The sequence below is a fragment of the Micropterus dolomieu genome, linkage group LG13, assembly GCF_021292245.1.
Source record: "Micropterus dolomieu isolate WLL.071019.BEF.003 ecotype Adirondacks linkage group LG13, ASM2129224v1, whole genome shotgun sequence".
Lineage (NCBI taxonomy): Eukaryota > Metazoa > Chordata > Actinopteri > Centrarchiformes > Centrarchidae > Micropterus > Micropterus dolomieu.
In genome coordinates, this window is record NC_060162.1 from 26,741,404 (window position 1) to 26,757,115 (window position 15,712).

Consider the following 15,712-nt stretch of genomic DNA (forward strand, 5'->3'; position numbering starts at 1 on the left):
GGAATCATTAAAGGACAATTCCATTTTATTACATCTTGGGTCTTGTTTTTGTAGAGATATGGGAAACAGGACAGTCAGATGATCACACAATAATAACAAGATTTTAATGACATAAAATGAAATCGTGATATATGCAATTTAATATCACGATATTTATCATGATACAGTTCGGTTTCTAACTTCACACCAGCCATCTTTACTTGAGAGTGGGTTGTTCTCAGTTCACATAACAAACACACAAAACACCACTGAAACTACACACACATCACACAGACTTACATCTCTGTTGGGCAGCTCCTCAGTAAACACACTTGTTGTGAGTACAACAATGGCATGGTTCTCTCTCTGTGAGTCTGTGGCTCTGCGCGTCTCTCTCTCTCTCTCTCTCTGTCTCTTTACTACACTGCTCTCAGCCAATCAGGGCTCATCTGAACACACCAGTCAGAGGGAGCGATACAGGTATGGAGGAGAGAGAGACAGACAAACTGGTGTGGTGAGCGAGGCGCTGTCTGACAGGTGTGTTTGGTGTCGACGTCACGCACACACACCTTTTGTCTAACTGACACAGAGGATGGAGGACACGCACACACACACACACGCACACACACACACACACAACTAACTATACAACCAGCTCGCACCTGCCTCAGAAAATCGGTCTCACACCACACAGCACGTTCAAACATCTACCAATGTCAAACACACTTTTATTATACTTGCTCAATAGAGTACTCACACACACACGCACACACGCACGCACACACACACACCCACACACACACACACACACACACACACACACACAGCCATTTGGTTTTATTGTGCAGTAATAACCATCACTTCAATTCAATTAATCTGTGTTAATTGTCCCTAAGAGGGTTTTTATCTTGCAGCTGCAGAAGTGATCTCAGGGAGGTTGAGGAGGAAATGATAAAAGAGAAGAGACACTTTCCTTCAACTCCAAAGACATCAAAACATCCAGTCACAGAGCTAAAAATGATGTTGTGTGCTCCGATAACTACAACCTGAGGCTAAACATTACTGTTTTTGTAGAAACCTGTTCAAACCTGGATCAGTTTGGGATGAATTCAGTGTTCTGAATTAGCTTTTCTGATTCTCCATAAACTACCGCAGATGACACTCATGGGTGTTGCAGTTTCTAAAGAGGACACATATTCTGCTCAGAATCACCTTGTACACGTCTTCTTGGATTTAAAATTCAGGTCATCAGAATTATCTCGCCCCTCCTTAACCATTATGAAATAGGCAAGCTCTCTCTCTCTCTGTGTTGGCTGCCGCAGTAAGTGGCCTATCAGAAGCAGAACACTGGCGGCCCTGTACAAAGATCCAGTTTGTGCCTCTCACACATCTGCTGCCTTAACAAGCCTTCACAGTGTCACACTATGTAGCCACATGGCTACGCTTCCTACAGGTGTTGCTCGGTCACACCTCTCACCTCTTCATTTTTTAAATATGCTGGGAGGGAGGGTTCTAGCAGAATATGTTGGTGTAGTTACCCATTAATAAGAATTACACAGAAGTGAAAACAAGGTACAATACACGGGCTTTGTTTTCAGGAAATCAGCATAAAGATGAACAGTACGTAGAGCTTTTGACAGTCCTTTGCCTTTCTTTTCCTTTTTTATTTAGATTTTTTTTTCTTTCTTTTCCTTTTCAGGCTGCCAGCACTTATGCGAAAATTAGTCCACTAGCAGTGAATGCAAGTGTAGAGTTTTATCTGCTGCACAGTTCACTGCACCTCAAACATCCTAGTTTGCCTCAGTACAAGCCCAACCAGTATAATCCACTTATTAGCTTGCTAGAATTAAACATTCAACAAATATATTGTATATCTACTTTAAAAAAAAAAAACAGACCTGACAGCAGTTGGTTTCTCACGGTTCCCCATCCTGCAGGAAGCTTATCAGACCAAAACACGGCATTGCTCTCTGCACGTCTGAAGGAAAAATTCTCATGCCTTCCCGTAATGCTAAGTGTGCCTCTACACCTGTCCTTCAGTCTGTGTGTGTTTGTGTCTAAAGTCTAAAGTCCTATTGTGTCATGCCTCTTCAACGTCTTCCGGTAAACAAAAGCTGCAGTAGCAACAGCAGCCTTACAAGTAGTCACACCCAAACCCCAAACACACACCTGGATTTTTACCAGGCAAGACATCAACCTGAATTCTCAGAGATGCTATGTAATATAAGACACACTCTGGCTGCCATATTGGAGGTCTCTCACTCTTCCACTCAACTGTTGATTGTGTTTCCAAACATCCAGCATGTCCATCTGCACAATACTAAACAGACATGCTTGATTTCTGTTCACTTTTGTCTTGAAACTCAGTCATTTCATCACTGAGCCATCTGACTAATTTAAGATATGGGATTGTTAGCTAACTACAGTGTAGCTAACCATTGCTATCTAAACTGGCAAAGGGAAGCTAGCAGTAGAGTGTTTAACAGTTGTGAATACTATCCTACCAGATTTGTAGAAGTTTGACTTTAACTGAAGAGCAATAAGTAAAAGTGAAACTATGGTTAACAACTTAATACATTTAGGCAGGGGAGAACAATAACTGGCTAACAAGTACAGATATGTGCACCATTATTAACAAACAGGGATAGATCGAGCTAACATTATGTAACATTTAAATTCACCAATTATGTACAAAGAGGAATTTGGAGGTTAAAAACTATTTAAAAACATTCTGCAAAACTCTATTTCTAATGACACAATATATTTTGTAGCTCGTGAGCTCGCTCACTATACTATACTCACTCACTACTCCGTGTATATAATCTGTAGTTTACTCTATAGTGAACACTAAATTGATTTCCGACACTTACTTAATAATTCCCGCATCATTCATCATTATATGTGGTACATTGCAGTGTGGGATTGTAAGCAGAAAGTAGTGTTCATGCAACGGACACGACTTAATTTCTGACAGCATAGTAGGGGAATGTGCACACTAAATATGACTGAATAACTACACTGGCCAACGAACTGAACCACTGGTCAGGACCAGCCATACCCCGCGAATCCTGCGAGAATGTCAACTTCACATGTTCTCGTACCAGCAACCAGCATCTTGAGCTATTAAAAGGCAGTGACATTTGTGCTGAAAAGGCCAAAAAAGCAGACAGTTCACTTTGACAAAAAACGTTACTCAATTGATCAACAGATACAGAACATGTTGCTTTAGCTGGCTCTCTGTCTCAGTGTCACTGGTATGAAATGAAAGAAGTGAATTTCGAGGGATATATATATATTTGAGTTCACATTTACTCGCTGATTAACTATATAATGCATGTAATGATCAGTAATGGTAACCGCAGTAATGAATGATTACAGATAACAGGTAAAAATAAAACAGTATTTGACTGCCTGTGCATGTGTGTTTATTCAAGACAACTAGCTCTGATTTGGACTATGAACCAGGATGTACAGCAGAATCCTGATCAGTTATAGATTACACTGGCTGACTGGGAGTAAGCAAGGAAGGAAGGTAGGAGGGAACTTCTTAAGCTGTCAGATGTCCTCTTCAAGATCATAAATACCACTCTATTTGAAAACAGTGTAAACCATAACACTTATTTTAATATAATATGTCTTAATTCAACATTAGTATAAAGCTGTTTGAAGACTTAAAAAAACTAGTTGCGACTAAGGTTAATAGTATTCCTATTTGATTGACAAAAATACATTTTTATAATTTCAATATTAATTTGAGTTAATTACAGAGAAAACATAATTTACTGGTTTAAAAATTCTATTTTAAGTAAGACTATGTAAAACAATGTAAGACACAACATTGTTTCTGACATTTTATGGATATATATTAATCAGTTAAATTTAGGAAATAATTAATGAAATAACTGTTTGTGTATTTTTCCTGCACTGTGGAAATTCTTGTGTGTGTATGTGGGGGTCATCATTTGTCTCTTCTAAACTATTAATTAACCCATCAGCCAAAGATATTTCCCTGTCAACCTCTCTCTCTCTCTGACACGCACACACACACACAAACACACACACACACACACACACAAGTGGGGTCCCACTTTTAGGCCCGTGCAGAAGTCTAACACGTTCACACACACAGTGTCTGTACCTGCGGACGGTGAGCTGCAGAGTCTTGTATGATCCTTTCACCAGTGCGATGGCCTCCTGTCTGTATCCTGTTAGCTCCACGTTGTTAATGATGATAATCTCATCCCCCACCAGCAGAGGCACCTCCACACTTTCTGCCTTACCGCCCTCCTCTACCTGCACAGACACAAACACAAATACAAGCACCTAAGGTCAGATTTACTTTTAAGAAAATGGCACGGCGCAAATGTGAGCTGTAAAGGTCTGGTGGAGTTTGAGTGTATTTAGACAACAGCTGAATCTGCCACTGTTATTGTAAACTGCATACTGTATGCTAGATTGGAAAGCTTGACAGGGTAGCAACAATAACTAAGAGGAGTGGAGCTTAGCAAGGAGTCAATTGCATGTGTTCGTTTTACTTTGTGCCCGTTCAGTGACATACATTTAATTTAGGTGAAAATCCTAATACACATAGACATCAAGCTCAGTGTGAGTTTAACCAGGAAGACTATCTTCATCTTCATACATTCACAAACTCTCTCCCTCTCTCTTCCTGCCTCTCTAATCAGCTGACTATGGGCGTTCACTCCAGTTTAACAATCAGAGGCGAGTTCAATCTCAAAACGTTTTGAACCACTTTGCAACGTTTTCTGATTGAACGACATGTTTCCTCGAAACAGTGTGCAACGTTCCACAACAGGCTTCAGAGTATGTTTTCTCCCATTTGTGGGCGTGTCTAGGGTGTTACCCATTCAGCAGCGACAAGTATATAAACAAAGCGGTGTGTTCAAGGCACCACCCTTTCCGTTGAAATAAATGTTTTGCTACATTTTGACGTCGCTGAACTTTGCCAAGACCTCCATCAGCCAATCATGCAGTCATAAACTAAAGAAAATCTGTTCTCCTCTCTGCAGCTGTCAGCTGTCTTTTCAGTATAAAATTGCTGCGGCCCTCCTCCACCCAGTTCACCTCCTGCTCATCAGATCAAGGCCCAGTTCAAAACCAGCAGAAGTCCCCTCCTCATCACATCCAGATCTTTTGCATTTCTTCATCCCTTCATTACCACCTGCCACTATATGACAACGGCTTCACCCCTCCCTTTAATTCCACATCATCACTATGAGGTCTAATCGCCAAAGACTTTTCTCATTTCTCATATTTCTCATAGAAGTCTCTGCTTATTGAAATGCATAGTCTGTAAGTTTCACTCCTATATTGTTGTCTAATGTGATGATTGCTCAACTGAAACTCCCAGTCTGACACACACGCACACACACAGACATACTGTACATATCAGCATGGCCCCACTGCATTATCAGCACTGCCAATGATGCCTCTTAGCAGCCTGTCAGTGTGTGTGCAGCAGTATCGCAGCGTACGTCTGCGTCTGTCTATTTATTACTGTGTGTGCATGTGTGGGTTCTTCTTTAAAGGTCACATTGTCTTGTGGTCTTGTTCTCTGTGAGATAAGCTCAATCAAATTGTGAGTTGGTCGTCAAAATGTCCCTGCTGTCACCAGTTTAGACTGGATTCCTTTGTTGTCTTTGGTGGATGGATTCATTGTGAAATTAAACTGCTGTGGCTCTCCTTCTCATTAAGTGCACAGTGAAGTCAGACAGCTCAGCTGAGACTTAAAACTAGATGTGCCACAGTACTCCTGACTGTGAGTTGAGTTAACACAGGAAAGACTTTCAGCCATCTTAAAGCTGCGTTTAAGCTGCGTGAGGAAGCTGCGAGCCACAATTTCTGGTTTGTAGGCTGGATTGTTGACCTCTTGAAAGTTGATCACAGTAGCAGTAGTGTCTTCCCCATCTTGAAGCTAGCATGGTAGGCAGCAGGTTAGTACAATAACCGGGGAACACTAGATATTCTTCTTGTTTTATTTTAATTGGTCAGCACACAGTAATGTGCAAAACCTGACCAAACTTCTTTAGTTCAGGACTTCAGTCCTGAACAAATTAAGTGAATGCAGTATAAAGACTCTGTATCTGGATATCTTACCTGGATCAGGAAAAATACATTTATTGCAGGTGTAAATGAACAATCAGCATGCAATCGGAATTCCAGACCACATCTGGTTCACATTTTGACAGATTTCAGCCAGGTGTAAATGACAAATATTGCACCGAAGAGGTTAAAATGTCACCTAACTCTCCCAGATGCTGCCAGAGTATCTGAAGCTGCCTATCATGAAGATTACAGCCATGAGTGTACGTTTCAGTGAAGAATGCAGGATTTTCATTCAATAAGGTCTACCTGGATAACTCCATTCAGAGATGCACAGATCATAGGTTACTAACTAGCACCAGAAAGTAAGTGCCTTTATTTCATTGTTGTTTTTACATAATTTTCTGACAACAGTTTCCAGCGTGTATGAGAGTAGTGGAATCAAGGGGGATCATTTCTCTGTCCAATTTAGTGCCTACCTCCTTCTCCCCTCCCAAACAAATAAGAGCTGAATCTCACTCAGTTGTCCCCCCAACCATGAGAGGTCCTTGAGCATACAGTGTAAGTAAAAATATATTAGACTGATGTGTCCAGTAGTATTCAAAATTAGCTGTTGACAGACATGCACGCACGCACGCACACACACACACACACGCACACACACACAAGATTGCATGTCCCGAGTGAATTAATCACCTTTGTACGGTGACATTGGATAAAACACAACAAAATTACACCAGCAAATGTGAGTTCAGTGTAAGGCCTGGGCCACTGACAAATAAAGATGGGTTTTCAAAATGATCTACATTGTTGACATGTAAATTTGACGTAAAACAATAAAATCATAATAATACCCCTAACCCTAACAAATCAGAGATGTATCTAATTAGACGTAAACCTGTACAGGAAATGAAACATCTTCTAAGAGCTGTGAAAGAAAAACAGTGTGTTAAAATGTAAACCATTCCCCAGCTCTGCAGAACAGTGCACATGCCTGCACTGTTTGCCTTTTTCAGTAACTCCGTGAAAGAGTGTGTGTCACTGACTTTGGTATTCCAGCTGAAATTCATTACCCTGCAGACAGAGATACCCAAACAGAGTAGCTCATCCTGTTCTTACTGTGACTGAAACAACATACCTCCTCTAATCAATAAGGACTAAGTGATTTGGGATAATATCCTCAGACAGCAGGGGGTGCGTTGGGGGGGTGTATGTGTGTGGGGGTAGGAGTTATGTGCAGTTCAACCAAAGAGTGATTTTCTCACAAAGAAAATGTGCTTGTCATGCCCTTTCTCTATCCCCATGATTGTGGTCACTACACTGTCACTATCTAATAAAGGCAAACTTTGAAAAAAGGTGCTGGAGACTAATATATCCTGATGTTTAGTCCCTAATGTGAGTCATATTAAGGTTGAGCTTTAAATAGGTATTCCAGCAAATTCTGTACTCCACTTTAAAAACGTTAGGGGGCTGACAAGAGACATATTTAAAAAGGCTCAGAAGAACCCAAAGACCTGAGCAGAACCAGAGTCTCAGGCAAATTATTTAATCCAAAGACTGGATCTCTCAGTTTGAAAAATCATTAATGCACGTCAGGTTTGGATAGGTTTTCCACCTCCACTGTGGTCCTTAATCAAGACTTGAACATGTGTTCATCCGTCATGTTACAGATTGTGTCTGTTCCCTAAAGAAAGTTGCAGTTTGTCCCATGTCAGCACCTGAGCTGTACTCCAAGCAATTCAGGTCAGTTGTACTACCGGCCAGGAGCTTCAAACTTACTGGAAACACTTTTTCCAGTTGCTGTAGGTCTATAAGGGTTCAGATCGTCATGGATCCTTTTCTTTTTGTTTAACAGTTTTCAGAAATGTAAATAGAGTTACAGGTTATTTTTAACAAACACTACTACGGTAAGCAGCATAGATCAAACTTGAACCAATGACAGCAGATCGTGGGTTACAGCTTTACCATTTATCTTCATATTGAAGGTATAATCCAGTTTGATCCAGTCATAACACCTTCAGATTAAGACTCATTCAAATGGTTTAATAACCTCCTACCATTCCTGTAAAGATTAGGCTATACAAAACGCCTCTTTAATGGCATATCCAAAGTAAACTGAATAGTACTTGAACCATTTGGAGTAAATGCATGGTTTGGAGCTTATCTGAAAGATAACACTCTAGCCAAAAAGTCAGAATGACTGTAAGTGCTACTGGAATTGATTAATATAAATTTTTCATTTCATTTTTATAGACAACTATAGCTGGGACTTACTAGCTAAAAAGCACTGTGGGGCCACGGCATAAACCCTTACCTAGGCCTAGTTTATACCAATACCATGAAAAATTATTATTTTACACAGATATTGTTATTTTCATAATTTTATTGGATGTGCCAGTCATTGGCACTGCTGGTTGCATTTAGCTCGGCCTACTCACAAAATAATAGGGGCTGGCCCTTCCTTAAAGCTCGGGCTCTCGTTGGCTATTGTAGGCTGTGAAAGGGACATGTGAGCTCCTATTGGGTCGAATTAATTGTCAGTTGAAAGGTCAGAGTTCAGCAGCTAGTTTGAATACAACATATCATAGCTGTTTACATCCAAATCAGGGTTATTACAGTTATAGTGACATACAAGCCACGTCTGCTGGCAAATATGAAACAATGCCACAGCAGTCCCTGGAGATTTATTGATGGACTAAATGTTTTTACTGGATTGGATCGTCTGGACCTTTGACAAGGTAACAAGATTTTTGTTTTTTTTCATTTTTGTTGGAATATAATCGACTTACTATGAGGATCCATAGGTGAGTTGCGTCGATTTTGCTTGTACTGGTTGGTCTGACAGAGGGGCTGATTGTATCTTGAAATGCTTCGCATTGGTCGAATCACAAGGGTTTAGGCTTTCAAACGGTGTATCATATGAGGATGAAGTTAACATAGCAGTTGTGTGCACATACCGAAATCTGCCGCCAGGACCTGATGGCCCGCGGATTGTTGGAATGTTAAGAGGTGATCTGAACTGCCTGAATTACCAGAAACCTTTTCTGTGACAGAAATTTTCTGCACTGATGATCAAATCAGTTTTATTCTACAAAAAAAAAGATCTTGTAAACAAACGGCCTACCACCTATTTTACCATCTTTTCATCAAATTTACATTTACATTTGAAGTGAAGGAGTAGTACAAGACATTCAGTTGCATTATTATTTATAGGAGAATTTAGGTATTATACCATGTGAGGATGAAAATCTTTTCCTTTATTGTATCTACATTTACTCTGGAATAGGTTTTAACATTACCTAGCTTCTTCTGACATATCAAAGGACACCAGGAAAATCATATTATTTGAATATTATTACTGAATCGTTACTGTTGGACAGTTCAATCTATAACTCTCATATTATATACACTGATCATATCTTAATTTGAAAAGTAACTAGAGCTGTCAGATAAATGTAATGGAGTAAAAAGTACAATATTTAATTTTGAAATGTTGTGCTCATCTAAAGTACAAGTACCTCTAAATTATGCCAAACTTCAGTAAATGCACTTAGTTATTTTCCATCATTGTATTTAAACCTAGTTAAGGTGATGGTGGGGAATAGGATGGAACAGAAAAGAGGTTTAACCAGCTGAGACACAGCAGAGCACCCGTACTGTCTATTTCACTGCTCAACACATGTTGGAGAGGTTTTTTCTGTTATTCAGTTATCAGTGTAGACGCTGACCTTCACAAAAATGACCTGAAAGCTAGTGTGGACGCATATCGTTTTGACAATGTTTTCAGATTTAGCTGCTTCAGTATGGACAGAGAGCGAGACAGACAACAAAGAGATATTGTATTAGTTGGGTATGTAAAGACAAACAGACGAAAGAAAGACTCTTACTGAAAGGGAGAGGAAATATCAGAAAGACAGATATCAGGCAGTTGTTGGATCAAACTGTGCTTAAACTGATCAGTATAAAATAAAAGCATGAGTGTGTTCGGTAGCACCCAGGAAAACACATAATTCACATTCTTGTCCTATTTTACAGCCATTTGGCCTCCCTCCCAGAATAAATTCACCACACACACACACACACACACACACACACACACACACACACAGCCTGCTGATTTGCATTTTAATAAAATGAGGCCACAATGGCTGTAAGGACAGAAAGGGGGTCAATAGTGGTCATTTTCCTTATTACTTATTACAGAACAGGAGCAAATACAATAGATGTGCTGATATCTGGACAGCTGGACTAACTAAGCTAGCATGACAAATGTTAGTTAGTATGGACTATCATACTCACTGTAACAGCCCTACCCCACATATCAAAGGCCAGGGCTGAGTAATGAATCATTTTTTAATTGAAATTACACTTTGAAAGTGCCAAATTTTAGACTATAACTCACATTATCAATGATGCTTTAACAAGCTAAAAGAGGTTTTTAAAATAAGAAATGGCAATTTGGTCAAATGGTGTTAATTAATGTTGTCAGTGTTGTGTCAACGTCTTGTTGAATAGTGTTTCCCACTGCCTCTCCCTAAATAGGGTTTATGATCTAGGGTCGTAGAGATGGCATGGTTGGGGATAGGGATATGGTTTAGTGCAGGTAAGGGGGAACACATCAAATAGTGCAACACAATATAGGACAGGAGTCTGAACAATTTACGCTTTGCTAAAGATGGTTTTGTTGAGGAAAAGAATCACTCTTTGTATCATTTTGAAGTGTGGAAAGACAGGAAGTGGACTGTGTCTTTGCGCTGTCCAAAATGAATCTTTGCCTAAACATAAACAATGTAGCAGTCGCTGATGTGCATCATGTTATCTTTGTTGTTGAGGGTGAATGACAAGTTGTGTATAGTAAACAGAAGTCAGAATGTTCCAGTTAAAGTTTCAAGCACATCATATCATTGTTTTAAGCGTTTCACCTGAAAAGCTCAGAATCAGGACCTCCAGGATTCAGGGTTGTGACGCAGCCCGCTTTCAATCTGTGAGGCTAATGCTAGCATTGCAGATACAGTTAAGAGCTGTCAACTGAACTTTATGAAAAGCAGCCGTCAGTCAGATATTTAAACATTGTCAGAGATGTGACTTACAAGTAGTTTGTCATTATACCAGAACTAGACAGCTGCGGCACAAAATGAATGCCAGTTTGAATACCATGATAATAAGTTATCAAGTAATTAGTGACTTTACTATAGGCTAGTTACAGTTTTTCTCAGTCGCTTTGGTGCATTTCTCGAATCATCCTTAACATTTGCAAAACAGTAAGTGCATTTCTCGAAACAGGTAGTACAAACGGCACAACACAGTGGTTTACCTGCAAAAGCCCATAACTTGCTCAAAATCCTTAGTCTATCTCTCAAAAGCAAATCTTTATGTCATTGAACTTGTCAGTGCCATCAGAACGACAAGTCCTTGTGTCTTTTTTATGAACAAGCAAGTCAAAATGTTTAGCCATCTTGTCAATATAACAGTGTACTCTTTAAATATTTTCTGATTCTAAGATTTTGATGACAATGACTGAAAATGCACAAGGCTGCACTTTTTTTACTTTACTTCATTTTCTCGTGATTTCGAGATAACCATAATGGTAGTTATAGTGTAACTTGTTGTATCATTGGTTAGCTCACCTGGTAGAGCATAGGCCTTATAGGTTTAAGGTTGTGTGCTCAATTCTCACTGAAGACTAAATTGTTCTTTTTTTAAGTTCTTATGAAAAGACTGTTTCACATGCTCACATTACTGTAAAGCACGTGCTGGACTCTGTGCGTTCTTGGTCCACATACATCAACCTATGGACTTGTCATTTCCCCATCATTCCCAGTCAGAGGAAATTCCTTCTCATTCAGGGGAATCCATGTAACATTACACATTTCCTGACGACTTTCGCAACCTTTGAAATAGCCATCGGGAAATGTGTGATTGGATTCCCCTCAATCTCTTCATAACAAATTTGCTGAAGAGGATAATACACACAAAAGAAAAAGAAAGTCAACAAGAATCAAACTAATCAAACTGAGCCCTGTGCTCTACCAACTGAACTAACCAGTGACACTGGTAATTGCTTTGAAATTATCCTAAAGATATGCACCTGCCAGCCCCTGTATTCAGCTATGGTTTGTTATCTCGTGATCACGAGAAAATTAATTATCCCGTTCTCAGGGGAAAACGCTTTACATATATATATATGTATTACTTCTCACTGTGTATTGTTACTGTTTACTGGTATTGAGTATTGGTATGAGTGTTGCTATTGTGATGTTGTTGTGGTCTATTCTTACTTTGTTTATGGTCCTTAAGAAACAACATTTCGTTTAGCTACAGTATATACTTGTAGGCAAAGGATATGATTTTTGAAAACGTGTTCAACCATTTTGCATGTAGCGACTAATGCAATGAACTTATGCCTAGATGTTTTGGGGAGTAAGATTATTCAACAGAGACTGGTATAATTCATTGTGATCAGCAGGACATAAGCAATTGCTAACGTAGGAAACAGCAGACAATTGTACATAATCATTTGCAATTTGTTCAAAACAATGAGAAAGTGCTTTTATGATGTGCACAATTGACGAGATGATGTGGAGGTTGAACAATTAGTTTTGAGAATTTCAATTCTGATCTGAGAAATGCAACAAAGCGACTGAGAAAAACTGTAATATTAAATATAGCCTATGGTAAATTGTACACAAGCAGAAGCCTATATTATATTTGAATACTCTGCAATGAGCTTTCTAAAGTGAAAATAACCCTGATGACATCATCAGGAGAGTACATTTGCATAACAAAAAGCCTGCATTACAGTTGAAGCCTGAAGTAAAAAAAAAAATGTTTAAAAATTAAATGATTCTATTGGTTACATTATGAGAAATGTAGATTCCACTGTTTTTGGAGCTTGACCCAACTATTGCTTCCTTTTGATGATTCTTTTAATCACTTTTCAATCACAATTTCAGTAGGCTATTGGACTAATGAAATTACTTTGATTTTTCTTTTTTACAAATGTTCCTGAAAAAAAGGACTTTTACAGTAAAGAATAACAATAATATGACATTTAGCTATTTGTTATGGGGTGGTCTATTGAGGTAGCTATACCTTTACCTAAAAATACATTCCACAACAAACATAGTATTCTAGAGTAGGCCTAATCAATAGTATCAGTAATCTAACATAATTCCAATTATTGTATTCTAAATACATCATACTGCCTTTTGGTCCCAGTTGTGTAGGCTATTAGTACCCTAGTTAAGCCTATCCTACATGACATGTGTAAGACAGATTGTAAAACGCAGTAAGGAACACAGTAATGGTTCCTGACTACCTTGGAGACGATGAGCGGCTCTCCGTGCTCCAGGCCGCCCTGCAGGGTGAAGCCCCACGGCGCTCCTCCCTGAAGCCGGGCCTCCACCAGCACCCAGCCGCCGCCTCCTCCTCCTCCACCGCCCAACGCCCGCTGGAGCACCGCCCGGCCGCCGCTTTCCATGCCCCGCGAGGGAGTGCTCACTCCGGTCTCCTCTGTCCTCAGCCCGGCTGCGGCCCGGCGGACTGAGGAAGGGGGAACCGGACTGAAGAAAACGATCGCTACTTCACGAGCGCATATCCTTCATTCATTTATAACTCCTCATTAAGAAAAGGGGGGGAAAAGGAAAGCAGGAGGTGTCCGAGCACCGAGCTGCGTTTCCTGCGAAGTGCATTCCTGAAGCGCTGAGAGCGGCTGATCCTCTGACAGACACACTCCACCAACACCCACAAGCTACCCGCTGGAGTCTAGAGGGAAGGTGAAAAAGTTTACTGAGAGGAGAAAGTGGGAAAACTGAAATGAACGAAGGTCAAATCATATCTGCTCAAACACAAATCCAAACACCCCCTCTCTTCCTGTCTCTCTGTCTCTCTCTCTCTGGCTTTCTATCTCTCTTCCGAAAATCAGTTTAGCATCACAATAGGATTTACTGCGACTCACTGAGCGAAAAGAAAAGAGAGAGACAGAGAGAGAGAGAGAGAGAGAGGTGGAGTGAGACCGAGAGAGAGAGGGGGAAAGGAGGGGAGAAGGGTCGGCAAAGAAAAAAAACTTGTAAATGTAACTTCTTTAAAGAAATGAAGGACGAAAATAAGGAAAGAAAGAAGAACAGAGAGAAAGAGAGGTAGGAAAGAGGAAAGAAAAAGAATAGATGGAAGAAAGAAGAAATAAAAGGTAGGCCAACTTGAAATATAGGAGGAAATAAAACAGGAAGAAACTATCATAGAAAGAGGGGGGAAATATGAAAGAGAAGACCTGTGAATAACAGAGGGACACAAGACTGAAAGCAGTGTTTCCTGTGTGTTTCCAGTGTGTGCTGATGGCTCGTAATCCAATCCTCTGCAACAGAGCTGAACTCTGCAGCAGCAAGTCTGACACTGTTTCCATTCACACTGGAACCAGATTACTGTGGGGGACCACATTAAACTGCCTGGTGGATCAAATCGTTTACACGGTTCACAATAAATGGCAACCAGAGTTTACATCAGCTGTCTGACGACTGGGTTCATGTGTGGCAGAAAAGGTCTCAACAGCAGCACAAACTGAAGGCCTCAGTATGAACCAGGCTACTTCCTACAAAGTGCGATCCAGCCACGTCTAAAGTCAAGTGTTAGCTGTTCTGAAAGTATGTGGAACCTTTCAGACTTACCTGCTGTACCCCTGCATTCACTCTTGTCGGATCCCTCCCATAATTGTAGGCTATAAATTAAATAAAATGATTGTATGAATGCAATCAGTTTTGTTCTACTGGCAACCAAAAAGTGTAGCTCCATCAAACTTCACTACACTTTGGTTTTTCATCTGGTTTTTTTCCAGCTTTATTGCTGAAACACGTGTTACCTCTGACATGAATACAGTCATTGGAGAATGAAGACGGGGATTTTGGATTAAAGAGCAGCGGACCACCATCCACCCGGTCCAAACAACCGGACCGGTGATCGCTCATGTCGACCAAGCAACGGAATTCAGAGACTGTTGTGCCCACATCGTTACAGAGACCTGCCCCGTCAACATCGAGCACTCGGCAGGTGGTCCATGTTCCAAGCTGTCAGTGCAAGATGAGAGGAGGTGTTTCCCAAATGTCAGACTGTTAATTGTGAAGATGAAACCATATTATCATCTGGTTGCTGTTTACATTCACCCCAGATGCAAATTCATTGGTGTATACGTGTATGTTTATAAATAATTGCATATATATTGTTTTGTTATGTTACCATATTTTAATATAGCCCATACTTAAATAAATACCCATACCAAGTTAAATGGTGTGTGTTTCGTTATGCAGCCTTGTGCTGTACAATGAATAATAAACAACCTTGTACCTTGTATAAACAGGGTCTCCCACCCTTACCTCTTCCCTTTTGCAATTGTAGTCCATGGGAGAGGAGCTCAAGTTGCATGATTGACCAGAGGATTTTGTTATTTGCCTCTTTTGAGACCGCCTCCAAAGATTTTGGCTCAGTTACCCCATCCCTTTTAAACAAAACTGTGTCAACCAGCAGTTTAAGAGTAATGTCATGCTAACAGTATAGCCTCATATTTCAATTTCCTAAATTCATAAGATTTACACAAAATTGTCTGTGATTGTTCAGACAGAAGAATCAGGACTCCTTGAACATAAAAAATCACTTTGAACGGCAAAAAAATGTTTTTTGA

The 15,712-nt window shown here is 40.1% G+C and overlaps 2 protein-coding genes across 4 annotated transcripts in view; one reads left to right on the forward strand and one right to left on the reverse strand.

The window, feature by feature from the left end:
- Window positions 1-13,906, reverse strand: part of shroom3 (shroom family member 3) — a 90,459-nt gene extending 76,553 nt beyond the window's left edge. Inside the window, exons 1-2 of the mRNA XM_046067729.1 lie at window positions 13,361-13,906; window positions 4,118-4,272 (exon numbers count right to left, since the gene is read on the reverse strand). Of these exons, the coding sequence (XP_045923685.1) occupies window positions 4,118-4,272; window positions 13,361-13,522 (317 nt within the window). The 5' untranslated portion in view covers window positions 13,523-13,906. The remainder of the gene's footprint in view (window positions 1-4,117; window positions 4,273-13,360) is intronic.
- LOC123981564 (pro-neuregulin-3, membrane-bound isoform-like) overlaps window positions 1-15,712 on the forward strand; it is a 580,451-nt gene that overhangs the window by 199,099 nt on the left and 365,640 nt on the right. The gene's annotated exons all lie outside the window — the stretch shown is intronic.